Source organism: Candida parapsilosis, contig 005806 (assembly GCF_000182765.1).
Source record: "Candida parapsilosis strain CDC317 annotated contig 005806".
NCBI classification, from domain to species: domain Eukaryota; kingdom Fungi; phylum Ascomycota; class Pichiomycetes; order Serinales; family Debaryomycetaceae; genus Lodderomyces; species Lodderomyces parapsilosis.
In genome coordinates, this window is record NW_023503279.1 from 104547 (window position 1) to 121461 (window position 16915).

Below are 16915 nucleotides of genomic sequence, written 5' to 3' on the forward strand. Positions count from 1 at the left end.
AGACAGATGTAGTTATTGCGATCTATTTATGTAACGAGCAATATTTTCTGCTGTTTGTGACGAGACAGGTTTCCCTCTAGACTCCATTGCTTGTTGATACCTTGCTTGTAAATCGGCATCTTTGGTAGGGTCCAATTCTGATTGACGATCTTCGGCAAACGTATATTCTCTTGATGGGTTACCGACTTCAGCCAAGCCACGAGCTTCTTCTTCCTCGTCGTCAGGCAATACTTCACCTTGCAACTCTTCATCTACTTCCTCATCATCATCATCGAAATCTGATAGAACCTCGCCATCTTCACTCTTTTTCTTATCCTTCATGTCCATGTCCTTCATCAATTTGTTCAACGATTTTGTCTGCCTCTTTCTCTCATCATCTTCTTTCTTTTTCAATATCCTTTCCCTTTCCGCCTTGTAAAACTCATTATATTCATCAACTTTATTGTCCACGGCATCCATAAACTCATCGAATCCTTGACCAGTGTAAGAACTTACTCCGACCACATCAAGATTAGAGTAAAATTCTTCCAACATCAACGACATTGAGTTGACCAAACTACTCATGTATCCACTAGATTGTTCTTGGTTTTCTTGTTGATCCTTTTGTACCGCCATTTGGAAACTTTCAAAATCACTCATCCATTCTTTGGCAAATTCACAACTTTGCACATCAGTCTTGTTGAAAACCACGATCATGGGGAGCTTAGTCTTGTACAATATAGAGCATGCATAAAGCATGTTGGACATGAATGTTGTAGGACTTGTTGTTCTTGGTGTATCAACAATATAAGCAATCACTGTAGGGTACGAGGATGCAAATGCTTCAGTTATAATAGACCCACTGGCACTCCATATAAAACATTCGATTTGACCTGGTGTGTCAATAATTACATCAGAAATTTTATCCTGCTTCTTATCAACCAATTTGATGACTTGATCAATCTTTGTGGAAAATAGGTTTAATGAAGTGACAATTGCACCATTTGGTCCTAAATTATACTCTTCCATCACTTTCTTATACTTTATTGAGTCTCTTATGTCGATGTTAGCACCAAATGGGACTTTAAGTACAGCCGGGTCCAAGTTGATGACATAGGGGATCTGTTTCCTTGAATGGATGTGTGAGTTCAATCTTTGCATGAATGTGGTTTTACCTGACCCAGCCATACCAATGCAAAATATCACTGGCTTTGGCTTGGCATTAGGTTGTGTTGGCTGAGCTTCTCCTACGGTGGACATGGTGTTGCTGGAAGAGTGGCGGAAATGGCGATGAAATAAAGAGATGGATCTTTTCTACAAGAGCGAAAGTTCTTTTGTCTTCTGTCGCGCAATATTTGCAGTCACAAGATTCCGAAGCAGTACACTGTTTAGAACGCTATTCACATTTCCTACAGTAAAAGCTAGCATCTACGAGCCATATTTCTCAATAAATCTTTCAATAATCCCATCATAGAACGATTCATGATCCAAGATTTGAATATTTTCCGCCTCAGCAGCAAACACTTTATCAGCCTTGGGTCCACCTGGCCCCCCAATGTTTGGCATTGGACCATGTTGTTGCTGTGACGCTTGTTTCATTATTTCATCAGCTTCAGATGATCCCATGAGAATGGAATATATTGGCCGTAATCCAAACAAATTGACAAAATACCATGAAATGGATGATACATAACGTACATTTAAGTTAGGAGTCATGATTCCATTCTGCAACATGCTTTTGAAACCATCAGTTAATGGGAATGGGAGTTTCATAATGACAAATCCAGCGAAAAAGTAATTGACCCATCCCATGATCAATGTTTGCGGGATATAGTTGAGCAAATTACCCTTTGCCATTTGCATAATAGCTTCGTTGGAGTTTGGGTCAAATGGATTGACTGGTTCTTCCTTTTTCGGGTCTTCTGCATAAAATTCATTCGTAGATAACGTTTCAATAAAGTATGCTTTGAATTGTTCAAACTCCTCATTGGTTAAAACATGGTTGTTTTCTCTAAAAGCTCGTGCTTGTAAAAGAAATTGTCTAGAAAGAGGTGAAGTTAGTATGCTTGGTGAATTGAGTCGATTAGATTAACATACGCTTCTCTCACTTTCTTGTATGGTTCAAGTTTAGGTTGTGGTTGCATCAAGTAGGTAATGCTAGATCGAAGTAAACCAACTAAAACCATTGCAAGTGAAATGGGTAATAATACCCAGTATTTGAGTTGAGGATCTAGAAGTAAATCTGGAACTGTCATGACCAATGGATTGCTCTTCAGTGATGAGGGTTGAAGTGTACTGGAGTTTATAGAGTCAAATCTGTCGACAACAATACAAAAAATTTTGGATTTTTTTATCATTGTCGTAAACTGAGGTCCATGACTTATATTTGCGACACGGCAATGGCTTAGACCTCGATGCGACTTCTTTACATTGATTCAAGAGAAGGGTATCGCAAGTGGTAGATGAAAATAGCATAGCCTTACCTTATTTCGGACAGAGCTTTGCCCCCTCACTTGATTGACTGACCTTTAGTGCTACTATAGGGCGGCAACATACGCATTCTAGAAAAAAACAAATGACAATCGTAAAATAGAGGAATACTCCGTATTTAGAAAATAATTGTACCGCCGTGCATTTACAGAAAGATCAGCATACTTATATGCTTCTATTTATAAAAAGTCTTCAAATAGTCCTCACATCTTCCGCTTTCCTGCCCAGAAACTACTCTGTTCATCATCACAGGTATGATATCCACTTATACAACTACTTTGATTTCTTGGCTCATCACATTAATCTATTTCGCACCCAGTGCAGTTGCAAAATGGACTGCCAAAGTAGGCGACTCATGGGATTGCGTCTTGGACAACCCACCACGAAAGATCAACCCCGAAACCAAAATTTACGATATTGATTTATTTGACAGCTCTAAAAAACTCATCAAAACACTCCATTCGCAAGACAAGATTGTCATTTGTTACTTTTCCGCTGGCACTTTTGAAGAATGGCGTCCAGATGCTAAAAATTTCACCAGAGCTGAACTAGGTAAGCCTTTGAACGAATGGGAAGGTGAACGGTGGGTTAACATAACTTCATCAAATGTTTTCCAAATCATGCAAAACAGGATCTTGTTAGCCAAGACAAAAGGGTGCGATGCAATTGACCCAGATAATATTGATGGATACGCTCATAAAACCGGATTGAAATGGAGTAAACAAGATTCAATTGCCTACGTTAGGAAATTGTCAAAATATGCTAAAAAGCATGGACTAGCCATAGGTTTAAAGAATGGTGGTGATATCATCAAACAAGTGTTGTCTTATGTTGATTTCTCAGTTCAAGAACAATGTGGCCAATATGGTGAATGCAAACAGTATCAGCCATTCATCAAGGCCAAAAAGCCAGTTTTCCATATTGAATACCCAAAAAAATCTAAACGGAGTAAAATCCATTGGCCATCAAAAGTGTACAAAGAGTATTGTACTTTTAAACATACTGGCGGATTTTCTACCATTTTAAAACACTGGAATTTGAACGAATGGGTTTACCAGTGTCCAAACTGAGTGAATGAATAAATAAAATAAACATGTAGTGAATAAATATTGTACACACGATTTCCTCTACCAACCAAAGCATTCAGTATGCAAGTATATCTCCTCGACATTTGTATTTCTCAAATCATTGTTAAACACCAACGACTGGAATTCTGATGCTGTTTGCGACACTTGAGTCTGCATTGAATTGCTTCCTGAGCAAACAATAATATTCCGCTTAGCAAAACTTGTAGTTAATGAGTTCAAAATGGCACGTACATCAGGTTTGCCATAAGTTATGGGCAACTTGACCCCAGCTGCTTCATCCGATTCAATACTTTTTTCAGTATCAATCTTGTCGTCCAATTTCTTCATTTCAACAAGATAGTTGCATACTCTGATATCCAATTGTAGCTTGTTACCCAATACTTCTTGGCACTTGGTCAACTCATCCTCAATCCATTTAATATCCTTCTGGTGTCTAACCACCCAAATGAAATTGACACACTTTAAATTGTCAGCCAAGGGTGACTTCTGTTGGTGCAATTGTGCAACATACAGCAAAAATGGAATGGTTGCTGTAACACCACTACCTGATGCAACCAACACTATTTTATCAAACTTTGTAACATCTCTAAATGTTCCTCCGTAAGGACCATCAATGTATACTTGCTTGTTCAACTCAATTTGGTGATCTAATTCCTTGAAATGGGCTCTTGCCAACCCTGTTTGAGGAACAACAATAAACTTCATTCCCTCACCTTGCTCGCTTAGACTTACGCAAACATACGGAGGAAGTTAAGAGGTATTTCCGGTCCGTCAATGAACTGTTCCACAAAGCCGGATAATGCAAAAGCAGAGCTTTATTTAGTTTTCGAGTAATTTGACTTCCACGAGACGGAGTTAGCATTTGGTAGTTTAGCAATTCCGAAAAAGGAAATACAAATAATAGTTGAACAACAAGACACGCAATGTGAATATTAAGACACATTTGACATTCCTGCTGTGGCATGATCTACCAGCACTGAAACTTCGGGTTGCATTGGCCCATACTTGCAGCCCAAGAGTGTGCACCATTTTGGGGGGGGCAACGATTTATTCTTATTTTTAGGGAGCATTAGATTGCTAAACTAAATTTAGATCTGGAATCGCATCTTGTCAATGCTGTTGCCTAATGAGACCTCAACTACACGTATAAGCTATCAATTCCATCAAAATAAACCTCCATAGATCCCCGAGGATTAAGAAATGCTATGTCGTGTATGTGAATCTAATTGTGTGTGTGTCTGTGTATAATTGTGCAAGGGAGCGGTTATTCCAAACTTATTAACTCCGTATTTTGCCTCGCCAGGGACCGAGAAAAAAAGAAACAAAAAAACGCAAAAAAGAAAAAACAAAAGCGAAAATAGAAAGAAGGTAATTGATGGCCGGATTTATTACTTTATTCAGCGCCGTTCTCATGTTTGTGACCGTTGAAGAAAAAAAAAACAATGTCGGAGAAGACAAGGTTATGGCTGTTTGGTGTATGGCTTACAGCCCTTCCTCACTTGAAAACGTGTCTTTCTTGGACCCGATAACTACGACTATATTATGCTATCGGAATTATTTCCCAAATAAGTCTATCGTTCTACAAGAAGGCTTCAATTTTGAAAGTTCGGGTTTCTTGCTAAGCTTTGGAACCTTTAGAGATCAGTTTTTCCTTTTTTAAATCAACTGCAATCTGAACGTTTATAAATAGGTACATATCCCTTTCACTTGTGAAACTATGTATTTATCAATCCATCTTTGCAAATTAATTGGGTTGACATTTGCTGCACTGTACCAAAAATAATTGAAGTAAATACTATATCTAATATAACAAATTAGTCGCCAAGTACCCATAAGAGGAATACAATGCCTATAGTTCCTGTTTCGTTGGATGATACGACACCTGGCCAACAAGAAAGTTCGCCACAGAATGCACATACACAAAGTCAAGACATAGAAGAGTTGCCTCACCCACAAGCAGTCCACCGTGATGCACCATACCCTGAAAGACATCATGACTCAACTGGATCTAATCTTTCCTCAATTAAAACCAATACAGAAAATGAGGATGAAAGTTCAGAACTAAAACCATTTCAGGGCCATGATATAGAAAAAGGAAATTCAAAAGAAGTCCATCCAGAGTCAGATTACGTCTACCCAAGAGAAGGTGATGAATTAAGCAGACATGAAACAAACCCACAGTTATCAAGAGAGCTCTCACGAAAAGTAACAAACACTACGTCTTTTCTACAACAAGAGTACGATTATGACGTGGGACTCACATTGGGTGAAAACATTCCATTGCCGCCAATGTTCCCAGACAGAACACCATATTGTGTAGCATTTAATGGGTTAAATGATCCTTATCACCCTCATAATTATCCACTTTGGAAGAAGCTATTATACAGTGCATCAGTAGCCATGGCATCTTTGTCAGTTGCGATAGGATCAGCCATGTTTTCTCAAGGAAGTCGTGATTTGCAAGAAATTTACCATATTGGGACATCGGTTGCTACTTTGACTACTTCGTTGTTTGTGTTTGGGTTTGCTGCCGGTCCTATCGTGTATGGACCTTTGTCAGAGTTATTCGGAAGAAAGCCAGTGATGCTAGTTTCGTGTCTTGGGTATGTCAGTTTTCAATTTGGATGTGCTGCTGCAAAAGACTTGCAAACCATCATGTTGTGTCGTTTCTTTTCTGGATTAGTGGGGAGTGCACCTTTAGTGGTTGCACCAGCAGTAATGGTTGATTTGTATAGAGCTAGGATGAGAGGAATAGCAATGTCGGTGTTTGCAAGTGTGTTGTTTGGTGGTCCCATGATTGCCCCTGTGTTGGGTGGTTTCATTGTCAAGAATCAAAGCTTGGGTTGGAGATGGACGTCTTACATGTCTGCTATCATTGGTTGTTTGGCTTTGTTTATGAACACATTTTTTTTGCAAGAGACTCATCATCCTATCTTGTTGATGAGAAAAGCCGAGTTGTTGAGAAGAAAAACTGGTAATTGGGGTATTTTTGCTCCTCATGAAGAAGTTTCCTTGAATTTGAATGAGATTGTCAGAAACAACATCATGAGACCATTGAGGTTCTTGTTTACAGAACCAATCATTTTCCTTGTCAGTATTTATAATGCCTTCATTTATGGTATGCTTTATGCATTCTTGACAGTTGTCCCACTTGTGTTTTCCGGTCGTTACCATTGGTCTCAAGGTGTATCCGAATTGCCATATTTGTCTATGTTGCTTGGTGTATTTTCCGGTGGAATTACAATTGTGTACTTTGAAATGTTATTGAATAAGAAAGTGGATGCTGGGTTAAAGCCAACCCCTGAAGCTAGATTACCACCAATCATGATTGGTGGGTTTACTTTTGTTATTGGTATCTTTTGGCTAGGGTGGACTGGTGATTATGCTGAGCATGTGCACTGGATTGTGCCCGTCATTGGTGCATTCTTTGTTGGCAATGGGTTAATGTTGATCTTTTTACCCACCATGAACTATATTATCGATTGTTATTTATATGTTGCTGCATCTGCATTGGCTGCAAATGCCTTTTTGCGAGCTTCATCTGGTGCCGCGTTTCCATTGTTTGATACACAAATGTTTAACAACTTGACCATCAAATGGGCTGCCACATTGTTGGGTTGCTTAGGCGCATTGATGATCCCCGTACCATTTTTGTTTTACAAATATGGAGGATACATTAGAAGCAAGTCAAAGTTTGCCATGAAGTAGGTGATATTAAAATTAGACAAATGAGATGTTTATTATAGATAGAGTATTAAAGCGTATAGTTTTAGGGAATTTAAAGCTTAATCTTGATAATCGTGTAATTTGAGTAGATTCAGCCGAGCTCAATGTACTTGGAAGTGAAAGATGAATTGCAGTGGGACTCAATCTAGAACCCCTATTGGTAAGGTTTATACAGCCATACTATAGAACAAATGCATACTTCGAGCTAGCCCTCACTTTCTTACCAAAAAAATAGAATAAAAACGGGACTGGTATCATGGCCGCCCCTAAACAACCCAACAATGTAGCAGCCCATTGAATCTTCATATTAACGAACATCTGCCTAGCAAAAAGGGGGAAAGCTGCACCAAAAGCTGACCTTAGGAACGTGTTTGCTGCCAAGGCAGAAGCAGCATACAATAGGTAGCAGTCAATGATGTAGTTGAAACAGGGCAAGAAAATCAACATTAATCCATTCCCAACAAAGAACGCGCCAATAGTGGGCACTATCCAATGAACCTTGTTACCGTAAGCACCACCCCATCCAAGCCAAAACATACCAATCGTGAAAGTAACTGAGCCAAGCATCATTGGCGGCAACCTTTCCTCTGGAACCGGTTTACCATCGTTCTCGTCCATAACTTGATTGTATCGTCTTTCACCCCAAATTACAATCAATCCACCAACGAGTGTTCCCAAAAGCATCGATATGTAAGGTAATTGGCCCACACCTTGAGACCAACCATTCTTGCTCATCGGCAATAGACATAGAAGCCATTTCGCATAAACCCACCCCATACAGGTATACATATATCACTGCATTTGTTCTCAATAGTAAGATAGCCAAGCAAAAAGGTGGTTTGTCAGTCATACCCTATTGTCTTTTCTCCACTTGAATTAAACTCATCAAACACTCCATTCGCAAGACAAGATTGTCATTTGTTACTTTTCCGCTGGCACTTTTGAAGAATGGCGTCCAGATGCTAAAAATTTCACCAGAGCTGAACTAGGTAAGCCTTTGAACGAATGGGAAGGTGAACGGTGGGTTAACATAACTTCATCAAACGTTTTCCAAATCATGCAAAACAGGATCTTGTTAGCCAAGACAAAAGGGTGCGATGCAATTGACCCAGATAATATTGATGGATACGCTCATAAAACCGGATTGAAATGGAGTAAACAAGATTCAATTGCCTACGTTAGGAAATTGTCAAAATATGCTAAAAAGCATGGACTAGCCATGGGTTTAAAGAATGGTGGTGATATCATCAAACAAGTGTTGTCTTATGTTGATTTCTCAGTTCAAGAACAATGTGGCCAATATGGTGAATGCAAACAGTATCAGCCATTCATCAAGGCCAAAAAGCCAGTTTTCCATATTGAATACCCAAAAAAATCTAAACGGAGTAAAATCCATTGGCCATCAAAAGTGTACAAAGAGTATTGTACTTTTAAACATACTGGCGGATTTTCTACCATTTTAAAACACTGGAATTTGAACGAATGGGTTTACCAGTGTCCAAACTGAGTAAATGAATAAATAAAATAAACATGTAGTGAATAAATATTGTACACACGATTTCCTCTACCAACCAAAGCATTCAGTATGCAAGTATATCTCCTCGACATTTGTATTTCTCAAATCATTGTTAAACACCAACGACTGGAATTCTGATGCTGTTTGCGACACTTGAGTCTGCATTGAATTGCTTCCTGAGCAAACAATAATATTCCGCTTAGCAAAACTTGTAGTTAATGAGTTCAAAATGGCACGTACATCAGGTTTGCCATAAGTTATGGGTAACTTGACCCCAGCTGCTTCATCCGATTCAATACTTTTTTCAGTATCAATCTTGTCGTCCAATTTCTTCATTTCAACAAGATAGTTGCATACTCTGATATCCAATTGTAGCTTGTTACCCAATACTTCTTGGCACTTGGTCAACTCATCCTCAATCCATTTAATATCCTTCTGGTGTCTAACCACCCAAATGAAATTGACACACTTTAAATTGTCAGCCAAGGGTGACTTCTGTTGGTGCAATTGTGCAACATACAGCAAAAATGGAATGGTTGCTGTAACACCACTACCTGATGCAACCAACACTATTTTATCAAACTTTGTAACATCTCTAAATGTTCCTCCATAAGGACCATCAATGTATACTTGCTTGTTCAACTCAATTTGGTGATCTAATTCCTTGAAATGAGCTCTTGTTAATCCTTTTTTAGGTACAACAATAAACTTCATTCCCTCACCCAGGTAAGTCGTTGTCGAGATCGAAAATGGGTGGCTATCAAGAATTCTCCACCCTTTGAACCTGAGGAAACAATGTTGACCTGGAGTCCATTTATATCCTTTAACGTTATCAATATGGATCTCATATGTATCATCATCAAGTTTAGTTAAATGAGCAGTTCTTGATCTCAAAAACATTGACGTAGGTTTGAAACATGTCTTGACCAAGATTCTATAAATCAATTGCGATGCCCAAAAAGCCAATGCACCCCACATGTAATTCTGAGCTCCCAATGCAAACTGAATATGCCAAATCAAGCAACCAAAGAATGCAATACCCATCATCCAATGTAAATGTAAAAACAATTCATAAAAGTACTTTCTCACCCAAGCTTTTGACAAAGTACACAATAAACCCATAAGTATCAATGTTGGAATCCCACTAATGTAATACAAGTCAGTGACAAATGTATGATGCAAAGAACTAGCACCTGCCTCTTGCAATTCTTGATAAATAAATGGAATTGTGTGAATAACACCCAATATAAACAGCGCAACACCAACATACTGATGAAACACATTTAATTTCTCATAACTAATCCCCGTGAGTAGTGTAATAGCATTGGATTTACCAGCGAGCACATAAATAAATGGCACCAAAGCTGTTGACATCATTCCGGCCCTCACGGCCAAAGGTGGAGATCCAAACCCAGCACAGCCGCGGTACCAGTAATGAGGTACAAAGCAATAACATGCCAAATATAAAGTAGACAACATGAAAAACAAACTTGAACCAACAGATTTAGGAAATGAAGCGAAGTATTGTAAATATTGTGAAGTTTGTTTGTACCCAACGTATCGACAATATGAAACAAGGACATCGATGAATGAATAAGCAGCATTTGAGTCTGATCGTGGTTTGTATGTGTAATCTCTAAATCTGTAGTAGATCTGTTTAAGTAGTCCAACAAATATAAACACTATACCAAAGTAAACAGTGTATTTGGCGTACTTTGGTTGATCACCCCAAGGAACTTCATTCTGCAGCATTGTGTGGTACTGCATAAACATGGGATTGGACTCATCCAAACAGTCCATTCCTTGATACTCAACATTCCGTTTAAACATATTGCCAAGGGCTTTCGGAAGGGGGTGATTACTTACTTTTGCGAAATCCAATGGCGGACACCTGCTGAGATTATATATCGTAAAGAAACAAATTTGTTACTAAGCGATTACTAAGATGGGTTTACTCCCGCTTACCTCTTTGTAGCTTTTTTGGTGAGAACTAATTTGCTCAGTCTGTGGGTCTGAATGTGAGATGAGAGGGGAGGGGAAAGGGTGGCTGCAATAGGAGTGGACGATTGAGCAAATTGTTTGGATCTTAAAAAGAAAGATGCATATACATTGTAACTCAAGTTCCTCACCCACCACATTCCGTCTAGTTGTTGGTTTGTTTATTGGAGTTTGATGGTTGGATTAATTCATCCAAATTGGGAAATGTTAAATCTGCTCAAAATGATGCCTTTGTGTCTAGAACGTACGACATAATTTGCTCATCAGATTTTGTGTAATGTTTATTTTGAGCTAAACACGACGGAGACTCGATTTTGCAACCATCTAGAAACGAGAAAAAGACGATGGCTTACTTCCCTAAGCGAAGATAGTAGCCAAAAGACTTCATGGCGGAAGCAGTAGAGACACTGGTTTTGTTTTTTCTCTCCAAGATTCAATATCAATGCAACTATTTTTCTGGGAAGATGACATTTAATGGAAAGTATTTCTTGAGCAAATTATATATCTCAATTGGCAACTTGATCGGCATATCACTACACCCAAGCTCAACTGTTAAACATTATCCTGTGTTAACTCTATATATACAATCACCAGCTGAAACTTTCGGTATGCAAATACACTTCTTCAACATTTGTGTTTGTCAAGTCGTTATTGAAGATCAATGATTGAAATTCTGAAACTGTTTGTGATACTTGTCCCAACATGGATGGACTACCAGAACAAACAAACATATTTCTTCTTGACAACCCAGTCTTTAGAGAGTTTAAAATCTCCTCAATATGTGGCTTACCATACGTTATTGGAAACCTAGCAAAACTCACTTGATTAGAAGAATCAGCACTCTTTTCTAAATCCAACTTTTTATCTCCAATCTCTTCAACTTTATCCTGATGATGACAAACACGAATGTCAAGTTGAAGTTTATTACCTAAAGTTTCTTGACACTTCATCAATTCATCCAGAATCCACGCGATATTGTGCTCTCTTCTAACCACCCAAATGAAATTGACACACTTTAAATTGTCAGCCAAGGGTGACTTCTGTTGGTGCAATTGTGCAACATACAGCAAAAATGGAATGGTTGCTGTAACACCACTACCTGATGCAACCAACACTATTTTATCAAACTTTGTAACATCTCTAAATGTTCCTCCGTAAGGACCATCAATGTATACTTGCTTGTTCAACTCAATTTGGTGATCTAATTCCTTGAAATGAGCTCTTGTCAACCCTGTTTGAGGAACAACAATAAACTTCATTCCCTTACCTTGCTCGCTTGTAGATCCAATTGAAAATGGATGGCTATCGAGCAACCTCAACCCCTTGAACCTAAGAAACACATGTTGTCCTGGTCTCCATGTGTACCCTTTAACATTCTCTATGTGTACTCCATATGTATTTTCATCAAGTTTGGTGAAATGAGCTCTTCTTGATCTCAAAAACATGGTGTTTGGTCTGAAGCAAGTCTTGACCAATATTCTAAATATCAATTGTGTTGCCCAGAATGCCAATGCACCCCACATGTAATCCCATGAGCCCAACACAGCTTTAGTGTGCCACATCAAACAACCAAAAAAAGCCACACCCATCATCCAATGTAAATGTAAGAAAACTTCATAACAATGTTTTCGAAACCATGCTTTCGACAAGGTACACAACAATCCCAACAAGATGATAGATGGAATTGAACTAATGTAAATCTGTTTGGCCATGAATCTATCATGCATATAAGCAGCACCACTCTCTTGCAAGAATTGATAAATAAAGGGAATCGCATGAACAATACTAAGCACAAAGGAAGCAACTCCCACGTACTGATGATAAGTATTGAGTTTTTCATAACTGATTCCCGTGAGTAAAGTTATCATATTAGATTTCCCTGACAAAATGTAAATAAATGGCATCAACGCAGTAGCCATTAATCCAGCTCTTATGGCCAATGGCGGAGATCCAAATCCAATGCACGGCCTGTACCAAAAATGAGGAACAAAACAATAACATGCCAAGTATAAAGTAGTCAACATCATAAACATTGCAGATCCAATAGTTTTAGGAAAGGATGCAAAGTATTGTAAGTATCTCGGTGTTTGTTTATATCCAACGTATCGACAATATGAAACAAGCACATCAATGAGTGAAGTAGCGGCATTTGAAGTCGATTGTGGTTTGAATCTAATGTCTCTGATCCTATAGTACAAATGTTTCAACAAGGCAACAAAAATCACTACAACTCCAAAATAAAGGGTATACCTGGCATATTTTGTTTGTGAAGCCCATGGGATTTGTTTCTGCAGCAACATTTTATACTGCATGTACATGGGGTTCATTGTGTCCGCTGCACAGTCTAGACCTTTGTACACAACATTTCTCTTCATCATAATATTGAAGGCGGTATTGATTGATGGTTAGAGGAGGTAGAGGGGTGAATCATTGTAGGAATTTCCCTTTGTTCTTATATCATCGGTCAGTTTCAGTAACAATCAAAGTAATTTGCTCAATTCTCTACAATCATTTCAACTTGTGTCAAAATGGGACTAGAATGCATTGTTAAGCCCTGTTTGCATCCAAAATATTTTCTTGGTATTTTCCATGTTCAATATACGGATAAACAAATCCTGCGCAAAGTGGAAAATTCTTCTCCCTTAAGTCAGTGCATGGGGCTGTTGCTATTCTCATGAAAACTGAATCATTCAACGCCTAGTAGGCATTTCTGAGCTAAGGAGAGGGTCGCAGAGGGGTACTGAAGTTCTACTTATTCAGATCAATTTATTATGTGGTACTTCAAAATCCACTACCCACGGGATGGAATTTCACTAAACTTCCTTACATGATATCTATATTCGTAAAAAATGCGTTTCTACTCCCAAGTAGGAACCAAAAATTGAGCAAATTTTTGATTCAACTTTACAGAGGAACCAGCCCTGGCAAAGAGACCTTGGGGGCACTTCTCTGCATTTTTGCTCATATCATTATAAATTAACTCTTTCAGAGGTAACAGGTAGCGCTGTTCGTTCTTTAGTGCAACAAAAAAACTGGAGTCACACTTGATAACGCACCAGGAGAACCATAGCTACGTATTGCTCCACCAGGTATCACTCAAGCATACCTATTGCGATGCTTTCTCATCTACGACCGGCTCCCAACTTACTTTCACTATTATTCACTGTTTTTCTACTAATACTCCCATCAACACATGCTAGACCCACAACAACAACATCAGACGAAGTTGAGCCCACGCCTTCATACATTGTGGACATATTATCATCAGAACCACAGTTTTCATACTTTTTACGTCAACTACAAAGAAATGGAATAATACCGCAATTAAACCTTTTGCAGAATGTAACCTTGCTAGCGCCCATAAATCTGGCATTTGTGGAAAGAACGGGCCCCCATAATCCTTGGCAAGATGACCATTTGCTACGTTATATTGTAAATCAAGCAGTTTCCATTGGTAACCTCACTAGTGAAGAAGCCATATATGATACAATGTACAACAAGACTGAAGGCAAATCATATCCCATTAAGATCAAGCCAGACGTTGATGGATATGTGATTGATGACTTGGCTACTATAGTCGAGGAAGACATGTATGCAACACGTCAAAGGTCATACATCCAAGTGATTGATAAACTATTACCGATAAAGCAGACCATGTGTGATTTTTTGCTCAATACTGAGGATGAGAGGATATCTATCGTTCGTCAATTATTTAGACTGGTTTTCCAAGAGGAAGGAGACGAGTCCATAACAAAAGCAAGGAAGAAGAAAAAGAAGAATAAAAAAAAGAAACCACAACAACTTCCCGGATCGTGTGCTGAGTTCCTTCGTGATGTGAAAACGGTGGTGGTTCCAAGCAATGAAGTTTTCAAAAAATCATTGGACAGTCTCCAGCTAAAGTATTACTTGGTGAATACTGATAGCGCGGACTTTGACACTACCGAAGGAGCCGAACACGAAATCAACTCAGATATAGTCCTGCTTTTGAAACACCTCATGTTTGGGGAGTATATTGGTGGTGTAAACGGAACTAATAGAACTGTCCATTCCTTGGTTGGACAAAAACACAGATTCCAATTTCAAGAGGGAAACATTACCATTTCTCATTTCTCCACCAATCAATCTATTGCTCTAGCTGATGGGTTGCTACAAATTTTCGAAACCGGTGAGCAATTCTTTCAAGTGTTGGATATACCCACTGCTGAAATGATTGTTAGAAAAGCTTTGTTTGCCCATCACTATTCAAACGTTGTTAAAGAATTGAAATTTAGACTGTTGGAGACGTTCATTGATGGATCTTCGGTAAACCAAACGATACTTGTTGATATTGACCTGCGTGACGATGTCAGTGATGATGAAATAAAGTCGATGTCGTTCAGTTCAAAGCAGGAACTTATGTACCACTTTATTGACGAGAACCTCGATTTCAATGCCACTTCTCATATCTTGGCAAACACTCGATTATGTTCAAAAAAGAAGCTAGGAGGCTGCTACAAGATGAAGGTGACCAAAGAGCAAGTTGAAGATAGGCCAAAGTATCTCATTGACGGAGGAGCTGAAGTCGTTGAAACTGTTTCAATATTGAACAATAGTCAAATATTCATTACAAAGGACGAAATCTCGACACCTGTCAACTTGAAGCACTCGTTGGGAGATTTAATGTCCAATGGAGCCTTGCCGCCGGTAGATACATTGGAGATTGACCGCACTGGATGTGTACGTACTTTGAGATACTTTGGTTCTTTTGATATGTTGTCATTGAAGGACAATGAGCAAGGGTATACAATTTTTTTGCCTTGTGGTATGACAGAAAACCGAGTTGATGAGGGTTTATGGAAGGAGCTTGGTCTCGTATTGGATTATCTTGAAGCGAATCCAATTATATTTAAAAACATAATTCGTGGCATGTTTTTGAAAGACACATTATACAGTAATTTCCAAGGCTCAAGGACGTTTAAGGACATTGACGATGGTGCAATAAAAGTGAGAAGCTTGGGTGGTGGAGAGGAATACAACCCTGTTGAACTAGACAATGATTATGTTTTCAACTTACCATTAAACTCAGACGTTTTGTTTAGTCAAGGTGTGATACATGTGGTGAACAAGGTAATTTTGCCGCATGATTTCTATATCCCTATAAATGACTTGATTGCAACGACGTTTGATGCCCTGTTGCCGGAATTTTCCATTACACACTTACTCGAGATTTTTCCTCATATTAAAAAATCGTTGAAGGGAAAGAAGCCATATTCTTTGATCGTCCCCCAACCCGATTCCTTGAAAGATTTCAACATCACTAAATCGTTCTCAGATTTGTACAAGTTTCTTCAATTTCATTTGATACCGAATGGGGAAGTGCATAAACTAGTTGACTGTGCGTTGGGGAAAGATGTGACAGACGTGATACAAACAAATTTGACTCGCGGTGGACTCGTGTGCAAGCATACACTGAAGAAAGGTCAAGTATTGCTTCAATTGCATAAAATGAACGATACAGAGCCCCTAGTGGGCTCTGCATACAACAAAAACCAAGAAGTGAAACTTCTTTCGCATGGATGCACGCAGCAAAGAAATACAACCAACCGAGTTTGTGTCTTTTTAATCGACAAACCATTGAATTTACAGTGGTTCAATAAAAAGTCAAGCAACTTTCTCCATATTCATTTGGGGGTTGTAAGTCTTGGTGTTGGTATAATACTAGGCTTGATGATTTTTGGCGGTGTAATGATTGGACTAGTTTTGTTCATGGGTAGAAAGAATCGACCACGCAGGAAATCCAGCCATGGTGATGATCTACCACGAGCTGATTCCGGATTTATGAGCGTGCTCACCGATGACGATGATTTTATGCCGTACGATAGAGGTTATGAAACTGACGTTGATGTGTTGCGATCGGAAACTGAAGGTTTGTTTCCTAGTCTGAAAAAGAAGCGCAAGATTAAGCATATTGATTATGGATCAACTCGATCATCTGATGGTAATAAGGAGAATGATCCTCCAATTACGCTTCCACGTGATATTGGTAGCATTAAGCATAACTTGTCCAGGGAGAGAAACTTACCAGGAGTGTCCCAATTTTGAAATAGCCCGTTTATAAAGAAATACATTTATCTATTGT

The 16915-nt window shown here is 38.8% G+C and overlaps 10 protein-coding genes across 10 annotated transcripts; 4 read left to right on the plus strand and 6 right to left on the minus strand. All coding sequences in view use genetic code 12, as the record gives it.

Moving 5' to 3' along the window:
- Nucleotides 1-12: 12 nt before the first annotated feature.
- CPAR2_300550 (GTPase) lies at nt 13-1239 on the minus strand (the record flags this gene model as incomplete). The annotated part of the gene is made up of 1 exon (XM_036807404.1): nt 13-1239. One exon carries the CDS (start codon nt 1237-1239, stop codon nt 13-15), a length of 1227 nt encoding a protein of 408 aa, XP_036664244.1.
- A 168-nt stretch (nt 1240-1407) lies between these two features.
- CPAR2_300560 (uncharacterized protein) lies at nt 1408-2123 on the minus strand (the record flags this gene model as incomplete). The annotated part of the gene is made up of 2 exons (XM_036807405.1): nt 1408-2020; nt 2077-2123. 2 exons carry the CDS (start codon nt 2121-2123, stop codon nt 1408-1410), a joined length of 660 nt encoding a protein of 219 aa, XP_036664245.1.
- A 600-nt stretch (nt 2124-2723) lies between these two features.
- CPAR2_300570 (endo alpha-1,4 polygalactosaminidase) lies at nt 2724-3539 on the plus strand (the record flags this gene model as incomplete). The annotated part of the gene is made up of 1 exon (XM_036807406.1): nt 2724-3539. The coding sequence occupies one exon, from the start codon at nt 2724-2726 to the stop codon at nt 3537-3539; it is 816 nt and encodes a 271-aa protein (XP_036664246.1).
- A 57-nt stretch (nt 3540-3596) lies between these two features.
- Nucleotides 3597-4262, minus strand: CPAR2_300580 (uncharacterized protein; the record flags this gene model as incomplete). The annotated part of the gene is made up of 1 exon (XM_036807407.1): nt 3597-4262. The coding sequence occupies one exon, from the start codon at nt 4260-4262 to the stop codon at nt 3597-3599; it is 666 nt and encodes a 221-aa protein (XP_036664247.1).
- A 1140-nt stretch (nt 4263-5402) lies between these two features.
- On the plus strand, nt 5403-7265 carry CPAR2_300590 (MFS transporter; the record flags this gene model as incomplete). Its single annotated transcript, XM_036807408.1, has 1 exon — nt 5403-7265. The coding sequence occupies one exon, from the start codon at nt 5403-5405 to the stop codon at nt 7263-7265; it is 1863 nt and encodes a 620-aa protein (XP_036664248.1).
- A 198-nt stretch (nt 7266-7463) lies between these two features.
- Nucleotides 7464-8018, minus strand: CPAR2_300600 (uncharacterized protein; the record flags this gene model as incomplete). Its single annotated transcript, XM_036807409.1, has 1 exon — nt 7464-8018. One exon carries the CDS (start codon nt 8016-8018, stop codon nt 7464-7466), a length of 555 nt encoding a protein of 184 aa, XP_036664249.1.
- A 322-nt stretch (nt 8019-8340) lies between these two features.
- CPAR2_300610 (endo alpha-1,4 polygalactosaminidase) lies at nt 8341-8790 on the plus strand (the record flags this gene model as incomplete). Its single annotated transcript, XM_036807410.1, has 1 exon — nt 8341-8790. One exon carries the CDS (start codon nt 8341-8343, stop codon nt 8788-8790), a length of 450 nt encoding a protein of 149 aa, XP_036664250.1.
- Nucleotides 8791-8847: 57 nt separating this feature from the next.
- On the minus strand, nt 8848-10599 carry CPAR2_300620 (ferric reductase family protein; the record flags this gene model as incomplete). The annotated part of the gene is made up of 1 exon (XM_036807411.1): nt 8848-10599. The coding sequence occupies one exon, from the start codon at nt 10597-10599 to the stop codon at nt 8848-8850; it is 1752 nt and encodes a 583-aa protein (XP_036664251.1).
- Nucleotides 10600-11384: 785 nt separating this feature from the next.
- CPAR2_300630 (ferric reductase family protein) lies at nt 11385-13175 on the minus strand (the record flags this gene model as incomplete). Its single annotated transcript, XM_036807413.1, has 1 exon — nt 11385-13175. The coding sequence occupies one exon, from the start codon at nt 13173-13175 to the stop codon at nt 11385-11387; it is 1791 nt and encodes a 596-aa protein (XP_036664252.1).
- Nucleotides 13176-13911: 736 nt separating this feature from the next.
- Nucleotides 13912-16878, plus strand: CPAR2_300640 (uncharacterized protein; the record flags this gene model as incomplete). The annotated part of the gene is made up of 1 exon (XM_036807414.1): nt 13912-16878. The coding sequence occupies one exon, from the start codon at nt 13912-13914 to the stop codon at nt 16876-16878; it is 2967 nt and encodes a 988-aa protein (XP_036664253.1).
- Nucleotides 16879-16915: the final 37 nt, after the last annotated feature.